The 16,495-nt window shown below is 37.8% G+C and overlaps 1 protein-coding gene across 11 annotated transcripts in view; it reads right to left on the minus strand.

Annotated features, from left to right (window-relative positions):
- LOC124161080 (E3 ubiquitin-protein ligase TRIP12) overlaps window positions 1-16,495 on the minus strand; it is an 86,095-nt gene that overhangs the window by 34,835 nt on the left and 34,765 nt on the right. For 9 of the 11 annotated variants that reach the window (XM_046537256.1, XM_046537255.1, XM_046537259.1 and 6 more), the window contains 9 exons: window positions 16,109-16,302; window positions 15,364-15,609; window positions 11,148-11,335; window positions 10,525-10,713; window positions 9,112-9,396; window positions 7,471-7,641; window positions 4,942-5,154; window positions 3,896-4,303; window positions 2,097-2,716 (listed from right to left, as the gene is read on the minus strand). In XM_046537256.1, the coding sequence (XP_046393212.1) occupies window positions 2,097-2,716; window positions 3,896-4,303; window positions 4,942-5,154; window positions 7,471-7,641; window positions 9,112-9,396; window positions 10,525-10,713; window positions 11,148-11,335; window positions 15,364-15,609; window positions 16,109-16,302 (2,514 nt within the window). The remainder of the gene's footprint in view (window positions 1-2,096; window positions 2,717-3,895; window positions 4,304-4,941; window positions 5,155-7,470; window positions 7,642-9,111; window positions 9,397-10,524; window positions 10,714-11,147; window positions 11,336-15,363; window positions 15,610-16,108; window positions 16,303-16,495) is intronic. The other 2 variants (XM_046537261.1, XM_046537258.1) reach the window with 2 other exon arrangements.

The following is a 16,495-nucleotide window of genomic DNA, read 5'->3' on the forward strand; positions in this document are numbered from 1 at the left end:
CGACCTTTCCCCCCTCCAAAATGTAACGTTGTCTCTAAAATGAAACTTTAATATGAAGCATATTTCCTCCATCATTAAGTGACTTAATGATCTTCCTTCCTCATATTTCCAACTGTTGATTTGAACAATGGTGTCACGAGGTCGCTTATTTACCGGCAAGAATGTTGAAAATTGAGTATTTTATGGACCAGTTACATTTTTTTGGTATGATTCAATTACATAGGGTTAAAGTAGGAGTGTAAGATATACCCCACGCAACCTTCTTCAAATGTTAAACTACAAAGCATTGCACTTACATTCCACGAAGATTCAAGACCCATAAAAATCATTAATATAATTTTTAACAAAAATTCCAAGGTTACTAAATCTTGCAATTTTGAAAAGAAAGTATTTAAGGATTCCAGCCATACAATTGTGTAGTGAAAGGCAATTTTCTGCACGCAGCAATACTGTAACATGGAGACGTCAAAACCGGCTGCCTGAACATGTAGAACAATTGGCTTTTCTGCATGAGAATTTTAAAGTACCATATCATACATGATACATATACCTATAAAATCTTTATTATAATATTAAATAACAACAGAGGGTAACCATTTTTTGGACATTACAATTAATATTTAACTCATTAATCGGAAAAAGTTAAAAGTTTGAGAATGCCTAGAATGTAACTGTCAATTTAATTGATTTCATTGTAAAAAACATCACTTTCAAATACCATATTTATCTGAAAATAGTCCCCCTTTTTTTCCAAAAATTCCCATGGTAAAAAGTAAAGGGGGGGTTATATTCACACACATATTTTATACTTTTCTGTAAATGAAGCCTCGAAATTTTGGGAACTTAGGAACTATATTAGGGGGGAATTAGGGACTATATTCGGAGAAATACGGCAAGACTATTAAATTAACTGTTGATGAAACACATAAGAATGAGCATGACTATTTACATGGAAAGTCACTGATTGAAATTTGCATCCCAATTATTTCAAATACATTTATTTCCATTAGCCCAACTTCAAGATGGTAATTTCAAGGGTAAAAATTGAGTGTGATACATCTATTCTATGAGAAAATCTTATTGAAAGTTAATGATACCACAGAGTAGTAACAAATAAATAACCTGACTAGTGGAAAGCAATGGTTAACTCAATTTAGAAAATAATCATGCATATCATATGAAAATTCTCACAGCTAAACGGTTTATTTACAAGAGGACAACATTTTGACAGTGGAGACCATATAGAGAGGTTTCACTGTAAGAAATTACCACCCATATGAGAGAATATTAGTAATTAGTGCAGACTGCCTCAGCTCCGACTTTTGATAAAGGAAACTACACTACTTTTTTAAGTTCTTGGAACTCTGAGATACTCCCCAGGGCCATCAGAAAAATGATTATCAAGGATTTTTAAATTCATAATTAGTATTATTTCCATAGTATGATGGGTGTTAATCACAATTCCAAGTATTCTTGTTGATAACTGAAGGATCAGCATTAATAAATAAAAAATTGATAATGGTTAAAATTCAACAATAAGATTACATAAATATTGTATTTAGCTTTTCATAGTTTTCTTGAAACTTGGGTAAAGGCATTCAAACATATGAATACACAGCATATCTCCCAAGAAATTTTTTCAGTAATTCTTACTTCAGAATGAAAGTCTTATTTCACATTGAGTTTTACATAATTTTGAAAAACATAATGACTATGACAATTGGTCTCCCCTTTAATGAATCCTGTATGTATTTAGATACATTGGGATTTTGCTACCAAGTAAAATCCCAGAACATATGGGTCCATTATCGTAATCCCTTGAGTTATGAAAAGGTAAACAAAATAATGCATAAAACACAATTACTCATCAAACAAACAGCCACTCAATGAGCTGCCCTGAAATGGACTCCACAAATATGTTGAGCATGCTTGAGCACAAATAATCCAAAAGGGTAGCCTACAATGGAATATCCCACCCAAAGACACCATTTGACCAAACTAAGATTACCTTCCAATCAAATAAGGCCATATCAGCCAATACCGGCAGAAAACATAGAAGGCAACACCATAAAGATATCCTTCATGGCATGACTTACAGTTGAGATGGACTGACAGCTCTGTCTTCCATGGCAGCATCCAAGAGCCTGCGATCCGGTGGGTTGACTGGCGAGGAGAAGAAGAGGCCGAGCGGAGGAGGGGGAGGAGCCACGGCACCCGAGAGGCTCCCATTTGGACTTGCTGAGGCAGGAGGTGGAGCCACCATCGGCACCAAGGCCGGGAGACCTCCACAGAAGGAAGTATAAGGGGAAGATGAAGAGGAGGAGGACGAAGAGGATGGTCCAGGGCAGCACGGTGGAATCGGAGGAAGAGGGGGACCAGGAACTAAGACTGTGTTGAAGGGCCCGGGTTGCAAGTGGTGCGTATGAGTGTTCACGGTCTGGTGCTGGGGATGCAATGTCTGATGGGAAGAGTGTGCCGGGTGGTTGGGGGTGCTATCTCCTGCTTTGGTAGGTGAAACCCCGAGCGGGGTGTCTGGATCAGCTAACTGCTTAATTTGGTGCATTACGCCCTCTCGACGGAAGTGGACCCCAAAAACATCGGGCAATTTGTGCATCAATATCTCGGCCATTTGGAGGGCTCCTACAACTATTCTTAGGTCTTGTGATGCCATCATTCCAGCAATGTGGCTTGAAACTACTTGATTCTTCAGCACTTCCTGAAAACAAAAGTTTCCACCATGAGCTTGATATAATCAACCAAACAACTCTCTAACAAATCAGTTGGCTGACAGAATAACTGAGAATGAAACCAGTTGATAACACTAAGCTTCATAGACCAATGCCTACCACCAGTATATTTCACATCAAATTTTCTATGATGAAATACATCAGCACATCAGCTAAGCAAGATTAAGGTAAGACTTTTGCAGTATTTTGAATTCCATTCATAGAAGATACTCTAATGCCAACAGTTTTTCTACCTTGAGACACTCAATTTACCTGAGCTGTTACTTAAGCTGGATTAATATTTGGGGGGTAAACCTAACAACATTACTAAGCCTTAAGAGACCTCTAGAATTCTAATTTCTATTTCTAAAAGGAACCTGAGTATTATTGTGGCAATCAACAACAACTATTGGTTAGCTGCTTCAATTTTTGATAGTTCAGAAATTGCTTAGAAGAAGTTGATGAACACCTGCATTTTACTAAGGATACAAAACAGCTCAAAAATGTAGGGTATGAAGCACTCGGTTCAACCAAAACCTATATCCTTCAAAAAATAGTCAATGCATGGACAAAAAATTATACAATAACAATTTGCTAGTTTGAATTTTGAAAAATTACAAGCTTGAAAATTGACCAATTTTTGGCTTGAAAATAAGATATCTTAACTAATAGAATAATGAGCTTAGGCTACACACAGATGTATCATAATTCTATTTAAGTTTAACTACCTCAATGACCTAGTACTTTTTATGCACTCTCTCTCTACAGCACCACTTAAATGCAATGGCATGTAGAAGAAAGAGATCTTCAGGGAAGCACGTTAAAATATAACAAATCATACACTCTTGTCTACTAAGTTGAAAATACATAATTTACATTCAATATGGTAAATGAAACAAAGCTTGTGAATTCCAAACAGCTTTATACATTCCCCAATTGACTTTAACAGCTAAGTACCATTTTCAAGGGCAAGACAACCAACTCAGAGCAAGAGGTTCACTCTCCCTTGAAAAACAACTTTTCCATCTCGTTTGTGTCTTTGCCATCTAAACTGATTGGGGAATATAAAAAACTGTAAGTAATGTACAAAGTTTAATCAATTTACCTTGCTAAATGCATGTAATTTCCGAGTAGTGCCTTTATCCATTAATTTAAAACACACAACTTACCTTGAGCAAATCAGCTGATGCATAATAAACCATTCTAAGGAGAGCCCTAAGGCATTTGCATCGCACTGCAGGTCCTGCCGAAGAGCTGTAAACTTCGTAAAGTACTGAGAACAGAGATCGGATGAAGGAAGAGGCTCCGGCTGGTCCTTTCTCGTCTCTGAGGCATGCCACGCGAGCATCCGTGGCACAGGTGAGGTAGGAGACTCCCAGTGGAGGAGCACTCGGGACCGGGATCGGTGACGATGCCACTGGTGGAGGAGGAGGGGGAGCTGGTGGGCTGACACGCCGCTGGACGGGCCTCGTGGTGCCAGTGTCTTCGTTGATTTGCTGCATCGAGTGGAAGTCAATGGTGTACGTACGACCCAAGGTTGACAAACTGATTTCATCTTCTCCAGATTGGTGCGCAGCCTGACAACACAAAGCCAACATCAAATCTTGTTTTACCAGAATACACTGGAGCTCCCATTAAAAATTTTCAGGTGTAACATATCATTTAACATGTCACATCATAAAGAATCAAATTCAATTAGAGATTTAACTGGTGCTAGTCATGAGTAGAAACTGCCAAAAAAACTGCTAAAATAATTGTATTCTCATCAATATTAGAACTTTGAGTATTCCACTAAATTAGATGTAAAAAGCAATTCAGATGTTTTCTGAATCACCTATAATGCTGACTTAACATCAATCTTAAAGCAGTAGTACATATATAGAGAATTCATGGAAAAATGCTGCAAGGTAATTGTGAAATAAAGTCAAGCAAAAGTAGTAATAGCAGCAGAAGAAAGCCAAGTAGTGCCAAGTCAGTGCTAGCTCATGCTGCCCAGCCAGGATGTCAATGCGCATCTTACCGCAATGCTTTCTGCATTCAAACACAATTTTCATTTTTTTGTTGTGCCTCTGGAGTTTTTCCCTAACAATAACCCAGTTTCCCAGACATTAACAGGACTTAGCTAACTAGTGGAACCATGAGCTGAAACTAGCACTTGAAGTTAATTAGGGAGAGTCAAACATAATAATAATAATAACAATAACAACCAATTTACCTCAATTATTCGGGAATCTATGACACCATATGGATGCCAGAGGTTGCGATCATCCCTCCACTGCCACTGGACAGTGTCTTGGTGAGTGACTGGAGCCCGCTCCAGCAAAGCATCAACACTGAAGATTCCATCAGTAGGAAGACGAGGCATCAGTTCTCCAATGAGGCAGGTGATTTCATACAACTCTTGTGGACTTCTAGGAATAAGTTCCACCTGCAAAATAAGTTTCAAATTAAGTTGCAATTCCAGAGGGTGCATACTTTAATTTCCATTGCAAGGTTAGATACCTAATTTCCACATGCATTAAAATTAGAGATGTGCGAATAGTATCCGCGAATACTCGAATACCTCGAATATTAGAAAGTATTCGATATTCAAGGTTTCGAATAGTTATGCGAAAAGTACCGCCTCGAATACCTCGAATACTTTGAATTTCGCGTCATACACTGTCGCACGCACGTCGTTGGTAGTTGACTCGGAAAAATGTAGAGAACTGTAGTCATTTAGTGCTCGCAGCGCCGTTTTACGCAAGTTGACGAATTACATCAAATTCGTGGATTTTAGCGGTGAAAAGAGTTCGACGAGGGGAACCGAAAATGGTCGGGTGAAAAATTCCGAAAATCCCCGATTCCCCCCACCAGGAGAACTTCAGTGCCGTGGGATAGCAACCTTGGGGCATATCCCACGATCCGCTATCCCCCTCCATTCAGCACTCGCCTCACCCACTCTGACGCTTTCCTCTTTTCCGAAATCAAACAAAAGGTCCCAGCTCGCGCAGGGATCGCATTACGAAGACCCCTGCTTCGAAAAAAATATCGAGTTACGAGAACAATAAAAACGTGTTTCACGCCCTCCCCCCTTTTCTCACCCACTGACCTTTTTCTGGCCACCTGCTTCGAAGTTCCCCATTTCTGGAGGTCAACTGCTGTGTGAGTACCGTGGGATACTTGCATTAGCGCATTTCCCAAGATCCGGTATCCCTCTCCATTCAGCACTAGCCCTCCCTCTGAGGCTTTCCTCTTCTTCGAAATAAAAAAAAGGTCACAGCTCGCGCAGGGATCATATTACGAAGACCTTAGCTTCGAAAAAATACCAAGTTACACGAGAGAGAACAATAGAAACGTGTTTCGGGCCCTCCCTTTTCGCCCCCACTGACCTTTTTTTTCCTACCAGCTTCGAAGTTCCCCATTTCTGTGGAGGTCAACCGCTGCATGAGTCATCTATTAGCACAAAAGGTGTCTAAGAATGACTTTCGTCAATTGATGTTACACCTTTATTGAATTGAAATATTAGTAATGTGCGCGTAATTTCAAAAAGAATAAGACCAAACACAACGTATTTCTGAGTTTATTTAAGCATTTTACGCAAAGAAATAAATGTCAAAATACGACGGAGACTTAGCATTCTGGCGAAACTCAATATGAGCAGCAGAGCTTCTCGGAAGTTGATGCGGTATTTTCTTCCGAAAACATATATCAAGTTACAATTTATGAGTGGTGCTATAAATCTTTATTGTTACAGTCCCATACAAAGGGATATTTTCTCAGAATATTTGGTTTCTCCCTGATAGCATTCCAATTCATCTTCTTATCTCGTGAGAACTCCCAAAGATGGACTGAAAATAATTGAAGAAAATCCGGTGGAAAAGAGCTTGTATTTTGCAAAATGCCTCAGATTGTCAGCTAGCACTTGGCAGCAGGAGTGGGGGTAAAGCGATGTTAGTTGAATTAACTATATGCCCAATTGTTTCCATAAAATGAAAATATTCATTAATCTGCAAAATTCCTGTTCGAATCATTTAAAGGAAATCAAAATTACTCCCCAAAATGTTGTGTTACCTGCTGCATAGGCAACCGAGTCAAACATTCCAGCATTCATCATTTAGTATTCGAGGTATTCGAATTTTCGAGCAATGATTTAATATTCGAATTCGATATTCGAATTCGAGAAATCTACTATTCGACCCATCTCTAATTAAAATAAATTAAGGCATACAACCATATCCACACGTAAATTCTCCATGTAATAGAGAATTACACTAAAAGTCTAATGAAGCAAGTGTAGGCAATCCTTGAAAAATCATTCATTCTAATCAAAACTATTGACAACCAAAATGTATTGAAAATTGTCTCAGTCAAACAGATGCCACAGATAATGGAAAACTTGAGAAATAAAGTATGGTATTCATCTAACCGCAAAATGCACAAGTATTTCAATGAATATTGAAAAATGAATACAATTTTTAGACCAGAGTTCATACAGATTCATAAATTCATAAGAAGGACAAACTCAGTGATACCATCAGCAATCAAGATGATAGAAAATTATTGACAATCATAATCACAAACATAAATTAATACTACAACATTTTCCTCTAAATAATATCAGAATATCTTACATAAATAAGCTGCTACATCACAAAATATTTTCAATTAAATCATAACTTCTATAGTGCACACACAAATATGTTATTAATGTAAGTGTAATTTGAAATTATAACCCTTGAATTACTGGAAAAAAATCACAAACCTCATCATGTGTAGTATCACCAGATCCAGTGAGGAGGTAACAGAGTGTTTCTGCAATATTCTGCCTGAGGAGGGTGATGGCCAATTCTGGGCAGTTTGCACACATTACAGACAACATCCTTAGCACAGTAATAAATGTTCCAGTGCTAATAACAGGAGGAGAGACCACCAGCTATAATAAATAGAAAATAAAAATACATTCACTGATTATGATACAAAACAATAGAGTAATAATGATTTGTAACAAAACCTGTAAAATGAATTAGAAATGTTCTTTACCTATCGCAAATAAGAGAATCACAATTAATACTTTGAATCACAGAATATGGTAAAACCTCGTTTTCTTGAAATTGAAGGGACCAAAAAACTTAGACTTTGATTTTAAGGGTTTGAATTACACATACTTTCTGGTAGTAATCCAAATAAAAACAGAAATTTCAAAAAATATTGCACTACAGCATATTTCTATCTATTGGTGCAAGATGCAAGTAATTTAGGGCAGTTTAAGAGAAAAAACTCAATATTGGAAGAATAAACATGAACCTATGCACCAACTACATAATTTGATTAAAGAGATGCTCATAAGTATTTTTTGCTGAGCACAGCAGTATGCCACATATCTTATCCACAAATTAATTTTCAACTTCTTAGTCTAAGCCTTTGTACTTTGACAAATGGGGTCATTCACCATTTGCATAGAAATGAAACCAAAATTTAAGATGCTGGGGTACACACCAACCATTTACAAATTATAGTGACTTGAGGCAGAAAGCTTTTATTTCAATCACTCATACTTGTATGAAGACAAACTTAATTAAATGGAAATCTTGTTTTATAATTTTGCATAAGGTTGGGTTCTTGATTCCAATATTTTTTCAATCTTTGTCAATGGTTTTGCGTTAAAATTCAGAGGAGAAGTCTTTTATGACTTCGTGGCATAATGTTTAATGTAACTGCATTACCTTCTGGTATAATCATTTTCTCAATTATTAAGAGAGATAGAATTTTTTATGGATTGAAAAAATTTCAATACCACAATGGGTATGAAACAATAAAAAAAAAAAGTCTGACATAAGTGAGACTATAACTCCATCGGAAAGAATGAGACGATTTTGTAAATATCGGTTTAAAATATTTACCTCAAAATACATTAAATGCTCATTACTGTATTTTTAACATGCATTAAATTTAGAAGAACTGAGGCAGCACTTAGCCAATCAACTTTGCTACTGGATGGAATTCTTCCTGCAGTGTGAGGCAGCAGCATCCTTGAGGATAAGGTTGTGGGGTGGGGTAAAGGGATCTTGTTCTTTGAGGTTTAACTGTAATACACTCCCAGAGAATTATATTTTCAAAAACTAATGTATTTTTGATAAATTGAGATACAACAAAAAACAATTTATGAATGATTTAGGGTGAATATCACTTCCATAAGTTTAGCGGAACTAACATAAAGTTTATACGTTGGGAGAGTAAATTACTAAATTTCAAGGTCAGCATTTAGCATTGATCTATGTTCGTTGATTCTAAAGATCATAAAGCCCTTTCAACTTCCGAATAGCACCACATTCCCTTGCAAAAAAAAGATGAAATTAAAATTTTAATATGCTTATTGAACAATTTCAGAGCAAGAAATACCTACCAGTTGTTGAAGATTGGTCAACAATTCTGGACTTGCAATTTCTTGAAGTTTTGCTGGGTCATTTTGGAAGCTGTCAACCAAGCGACTAAAGGCAAGACAGACACTTTCCACACTTTTCTTGTCCTGCTGGGTCAACCGATTTGCAAGGAGTGGTAATGAATCTGACACAAAGTGAAACTCATCCACATGAAGATTTTGACAACAGTTTGATGTGATGGCCAATGCTGCACGCTGTGCATTGATGCTGAAGAAGTCCAAATACATCAGGCATGCTGTTACACCTCGCTAAAAAGAAAGGAATTTAAGCTTCAATTATTCCATGAATTATTGCAAAGCATGTGTTTTTGCCGACTGGAATGATGAAAATTGTAAACATGTTCATTAACATAATGTTGAATTATATTTAATTATTGAAAATTGTTAACATATTTACTCCACGTAAACAAGTGTGTTAAACGATAGGTTTTATGTGCTTGTTTAAACGTAAATTCTGTAATGCTGGTACAGACTAGATTAGTCGTCATCGTTTTCTGCAAGAACCTGGCAAAAGCTCTAAACTCAAGCAAAAAAGAATCCCAAGGAATTTGACCACACGGCAGATTTCGCTACACACTTAACAGAAATCAAAAACATCAAATAGTGCAAAGTGCATTTAAACTATGATGCAAAAAAGGCATTTTTTGAAGGCCAATACACTCTTTGAAAAAATCAAAAACTATGCATTATGAGCCTTCCTCATATATTCACGTTCACCCCGAGGTCGGCCATAATTTTTCAGATTTAGGGAAAGTGCACAAAAAGGGGAGCATAATAGCCAAGTGGATTGAGCACTTGTTTGCTGATCGAGGGTTGCAGGTTTCAAATCTTGGTTGAAGCCTTCGAGCACCCCAAATCAAAATCCTCAAAAGGCACAAAGTTTCCCAGGCAATGGAACTGAATCCTGAATAAGTGAAATATTAACATACTTCTTTTATCGATTACCAGCTGATGACAGTCAAGTTTAAAGTCACAGGCAAACATTTGATTAGGGAAACCTGATGGCTCCAAGTAAAAAGAACCCAGAATTTATTTTTTTACCATAATCTATTAACCATCTAATGTAGCAAATAAGTACTATGTCGATTGAATACCAAAATACATACTTACTGATTCCAAACCACATGGACAATTTTCTAAACACTTGGTATGAAGTTATCTTATTAAGTTAGTTTATTAACATTATTTAAGAAAGGGACAAAGAAGAAAATTCTTATCTACATAATGTTGTGATCCACCAATGCATTAAATGGGTACAAAAACTTTGGTAGAAGTAAAAATAAACCTAAAATCCCACCATATTCATAAATGAAATCTAATAAAATCATAATGATTAACAAAAATGAAATTAACAATGGAAATATTAAAAGAACTTACAGCTTGAAGAATTGATTTACTATGGCGTCTGGACAGCATTTCTAAAGCTGTTAAACTTTGCTCGGCAACATCCATGCACTGGATAACCTGAAGCTTGTTCAAGAATACAGGTACAGCATCCACAACAACGGCTGACGACCGTGGTAAAGCTTCCATCATGTATGTTAGGGCCCGACATGCATGGTTCATCTGATAATTAAAATAAAAATCAATCAGCCAAAATATACTCATGATGATGATGATGATAGTGGTTATATAAATTTTATTTTTGCCATGAGGTCACAAATGAAAATGTATGGAAGTTTTATAAAACAGGAAAAAATCAATAGCACCATAATTCCAATTCTCTTCAGAAGAACCCATTTTCCAAACTTGAAATAAAAAATATACCCCATACATGGTTCTTCTAATAATTCACAAGGGGATGAAAAATCTTGAATTTATTTACTAGGTGAATGATTAAAATGATTGAAAAACTTTAAGTTTATTTATCATTACTTGAGAAATAAAGGATAGAAAGCATTCCAATTTTGAATGCCATTGGTAATGTCAACTACATCCCATTTGGAATATCATATTCTGTTGATCTACGGAAATTAGGTAAATAAATAACTTTATCATACCATATCAAAGTTGTGCTCCATTGCAAGCAAGGAAGCCAATGCAGGAACAACTTGCTTTACTGGAAAACCAGCCAATGTATCTTCGTTACCCATGACTAACATTTGGCACATTTCTATCACAGCTTGGAGTTGTTGTCCCTCATCACCTGTTGCTTGCAAGCCCTGCAGAAGCTGCTGTGCTCTTGAAGCTGTTGACAAAGGAAAATAAATGCTCTATCATACGTTCTACTCAATCTTTTGAAGACAGCTTGATAAGAATCTAGAATAATATAAATAACTTTTGGACAAGCAACTTCAAATATGAGTTGAATCAATGAAGATTTTGTTAAAAAATGTGCCACTTATAGGTAGATATCAGGTCCGTAGTATTTGATAATATTGAGGAAAATGTATACAGTAAACTCTTGATTTTACGAAGCAGGATTTTACAAAGTTTTCGATTATACGAAGTGATGTTGCGGTCCCGGTGAAAAGCCTATGCTAAATACATGGCGCTATTCGATTATACGAAGTTTCGATTATACGAAATGTTTTGAATTTACGAACCTCGGCTCGGTCCCTAGGAGCAAATGGCATTCGTTTATACGAACCACGGCGAAAAATTTGTCAACAAAACTAGTTACGCCGGCGTAAGTAGCTAAAAAATCAGCGCTTCCAACTGTGGTCCATCAAAAGTGCGAAATCGTAAATGATAATGCAACTTTGGAGAGAAATGGGTCGCCAAAAACCTCACTGTGGGAATTTAGGGGGAGTAGGAGTTCAGTTAAAATATCGCGGCTGACATTATGCCCCTATTTACGTGCCTGTTCGTAAACAACATCGACAATAATTCGTAGTTTAACATGTCAGGAAGGTCGCGCGGAGTATTTCGTACACCCCTAATTAACCCTTTGCACTGCTGTGAACGTACTTCGAAGACTACTTGACTACTTTTCGCCGAAGCACTTCGAAGGGTCCCTAATCCGGGACCCTTTCCTCGACGAGCTCACCCTCGCTGGCCCCTGAAACTGGGCTATTTTTTAATGCATTACCTGACGCAACCCTGGGTTTCAAAGGGCAAAGGTGCCATGGGGGGAAAAAGAGTAAAGTGCGTGTTACTGTGGGGCTGTGCGTCAACCAAACGGGCACGGACAAAATAAGCCCGTTGTCATTGGGAAATTTGAAAGGCCACGGTGCTTAAAACATGTAAAATTGGAAGCCCTCCCCGTTTGTTACCATGCAAATAAAAACAGCTGGATGACCCGAGAAATTTTCCAGCAAACGGTTATACGTCTACAGAGAAAAATTGCTGGAGAGAACAGCAAAATTGTTTTAATAATGGATAATGCCACCGTTCATAAATACGTGGAAGGTCTAAAATTGGCTAATGTTCGAGTCCTCTTTTTACCCCCGAACTCGAAAACCAAGTCCCAGCCCTTGGACCAAGGCATTATCCAGAATTTTAAAGTCCTATACCGGAAGAAGCTTGAGCGGTATTACTTGCGATGGATCGGTATGTATACATTCATCTATTTTGCTCATGTGCGTTTGGATATCGATTTAGATATTTTTATTCATGATTATCATTCTTTCAAATCTATTTGCTACATTTATAAATGGGAACAGAAATTAATAACATCCCGAAATGGACGTTGATACATGCAATCCGCGCCATAATATCTTTTCGTGTATATATTGGCCTTTGTGAATGAACAACTTAAATATCTTAAGTACTGGGCTCTATTTACCGCCAATTTATGTTTCAGGCTTCTCGTAATGAAGACGCACTTCCAAGTCTAACCATGAACTTTCTTCTCACGCGCTTCCCCGTTCTCCCATGCTGGGGTTCTGTCTTTCCAAAGCCGTCCCTTCCCTCCTGCCGCCTTTGGCTGATCTTGCTGACACCCACCTTACGCATCCCAAACCCCTCCTTCCCCAGCATTTCCCATTCACTCCCTCCCTAAGGAGACTGAGCTTGTGTGCGTCGCAAAAAAATACGGCCCCCACAAGTAGACTGAGGCAGAGCTGAAGGCCATTTCCCCACCCTTCTTTGTCCTGCCCCCTTCACCAGTCCTTGTGCTGACCACACTTCTTCCCTCAGGCAATCCCCATCCCACTCTTATTCACCCCACCCACTGGGAACGTTCCCCGATTGTGGAGAAGGGCATGGTTCATCTTTACCTGCAACGGGGGGAAGTTATTAACCGGAGAGAGGCGGAAGAAGTATCTTCCACTATCGGGAAAATGGTGCCGCGCTTATAATTGTCTTTCTTCTTCTCAGCTGACTTTTCAATTGAAATTAATTTCTTTGCTCTTTCCACACTATATTTATTTACGATTATGGCGCGACTATTTTTTAGTGCTAAAACTAAGAAAATCTTTTCTCTATGTCAATGATCCTTTGCCTAACTTTCAATACGGCGGAGAAAGGAACACGAAAACTAAATGAGGTGACGGTACAGGTTTTTGCGTGTCATTTTTTGGGAATTCACGCTAGCGAACCAATACTTAACCACGTTGAGAAATGATAAAACGTCTCTTGTAGGAAAACAATCAATGTGGATAATAACGTTTCTATCTATATTTCTCCGATACTGTAAGATGTTTCTCCTGTCGTTTTCCGGTTGGAACCTTGCTCCTGTCGGCATAAAAGGAGAGAAACATACTATATGAACAGGTCACCTCACACCCAGTATGAAGAATACAGTCCTGATGAAGAATTAAGTCTTTTATGGCAACGTCTGCGAAGATGATGGAACACAGTAGTCGGACGGAGAACTCAAACAGAATTTACTTCAAATATTCGCCAGAAGATAATCACATCCTACGTTATTTATGATCGTAAATTAATCTCAGTGAAAATAGAGCACATTCTGCTGAAAATACGAAGTAACTCGAAATATTAACTTACGAAGGTTATTTTGGAAACGGGCTAAGACCCTTGTTTTTCTTTTTTTCTCGTCACTGAGCGATACAGGGTGACATAAATGGCGGTTAGGCCGGCTGCCGCTAAAATTCCGTGGGCGTCAGAAACAAATACCTATCTTTTGCATACTTAATAGTAGCTATTGGCTCCTAACCACAAATTTATAACTGTTAATTCTTATAATAAACATTGCAATTCATTATTTGATTACGTTTTCTAAACTGGTCGGGAATTTCTTTAGCGATCTTTGATGTTGAAGTATGAACAAGAAATGGGAATTTTATGGTGGTATCATTATTTAACGATTTTTCACATCATAAATCGATAGCAAAAAGCCTTTTCTATGAATTATACCGAGAATAACCACCGAAAACATTTAAATAAGACCACTAAAGACAAAAAACGGCGGAAGAAACAAAAGCGAACATTTTTTTCGTGACTTATGAAAAAGGTTTGAATTTACGAAACTCGATTTTACGAAGTGCCAATTTTCCGGTCCCACTGACTTCGTAAAATCAAGAGTTTACTGTATAAGGTAATACCTTCATATTTAATTTTTCAACCACAGTCCTTTTTCTAATTTAGTACACAGCTTTTTGCTCTAACTTACAGGATGTTAGTTATGAAAAGACTATTTTAGTACTAGTGACTAGGGCTGTGCGATTCTGGACTTCTCGAAATTTGAGCAAGAAAACCACGAAAATTACAAAAGAGGATCCTCAAGTTGGCCTCTAACTGTATTGTCACTCGACATACATTGAAAGTGTTTAAAAAAGTTGCCACTCAAGTCGCTGAGTGACAAAGTGATGAAAGTTTCATGGGGAAATAATTTATAATTAGGGGTGTTGACCGAAATTTATATACATGATGATATGAATTATCAAATTCATAACTTTTCAATGCTATTCCTTGCAATTACAAACATTATACCGCAATATATTGGAAAAAAGTGGAATGCATTGCAGTCCTCACCGTGCCATGGATATTTTTTTAAACCGATTAAAATGAGAACAAAGTGGCAACAGAAATCAGCCTTCTATGGGATGGAATTGGGCCGCCTCTATGCCATCCCCTTGGAGAAAACATAACTGCCTAACTCCAGCTTGATTTTGAGATTAATATGGTCAGAAAACCAAGTTTCAAGCTTATCTCAAGATGGTTGGAGATCGCTTTCATAGCAGACATAATTCTTCTGACCCATCATGCAAAAAATTACGATCACCAATGTACACATGGCTAGATTCTGCTTATGAATCCCATGGATTTCCACAGCAATGAGTTTCAATGATAGACATAAGTGATCACACTTACATGAACCAGCCCCCATGCTCCGATGGAGCAAATGCTGCATTCGAGGTCCAAGAGCACCGAAAAGATGGGGGGGCAAGCCCCGAGCTTCCAGCAATGCCTGGAGTTTGCCAACCTCAGAGTCGTCTCCACTCTCGCTGTCAGCAGCCACCAATGATGCAACACTCACACCAGAGCTTGACTGTGTTCCACTCACAACCGCTTGGGCACCTGAAGGACCACCAGATGGTCCACCAGAAGCTGATGGAGCTGCAAAGTTAGACATCATTAGTTCAAAAGGGAAATGAGGCAAAAGAAAAATTATTCCAATGATCAATAGGAATCAGAAAAAAAGCAAAAAAGAAGTGAAAAAAGCAAGCAAGGTGAGGTATATTAAAAATAAAAATATACAATCCACCATCTCCATATTTTACCAGGGCCTTCTATCACAAACATAAATTTTGAAAAGACATCAAATGATTTCAGAACACTAAAAAGAAATATCCAAAACCCATAATATTAGGCACATGACGATCTTCAATGTTTTTGCAAGATTACTGTGCATCTTGTACTGGCACTGAGTTAAATTAGCTTGAAATATTCAGTTAAACACCATTTGTATTCCATTTATTCAACAGAAACCATTACATCAGCTTAAAAAAAAGTGCTACTTCCAACTCTGTGATTGGGTCTGATGCAAGTGGATTAAACCCATAGTGTTTCAAAAAGATATGATAAAAAACATGCAAAAATCACAAAAAAGACCAACCTGAAGCAGCTTGTGTGGCCTCTTCTCCGACTGGTGGCCCAGACACGCCATTAGAAGGCACACCGCCCCCACCACCCCCAACGCCACTACCGCCACCTCCTACCCCACCTCCAGCATCATGGCCCCCTGATGATGACATCCCCCCACTGACACCTGCCAGTGGAAGCTTTCCGGCCCGGGAGGAGCGGCGGCTACTTTATTCATCAAGAAAAACAAAATATCATCAGTTATCATGAGCAAACACAGACTGATAAAGTCAGCCTTACCTATGTGAAACTTTTCTACTAAGGAAATTTTTAAAATTACGGTTTTTAAGGTTTATTTTTAGAATTTTATAAATATGAAAATGTAACAAAGATCAAGAAACCTAGGTCATGTCCGGTAAAA

Source organism: Ischnura elegans, chromosome 6 (assembly GCF_921293095.1).
Source record: "Ischnura elegans chromosome 6, ioIscEleg1.1, whole genome shotgun sequence".
Classification (NCBI taxonomy): domain Eukaryota; kingdom Metazoa; phylum Arthropoda; class Insecta; order Odonata; family Coenagrionidae; genus Ischnura; species Ischnura elegans.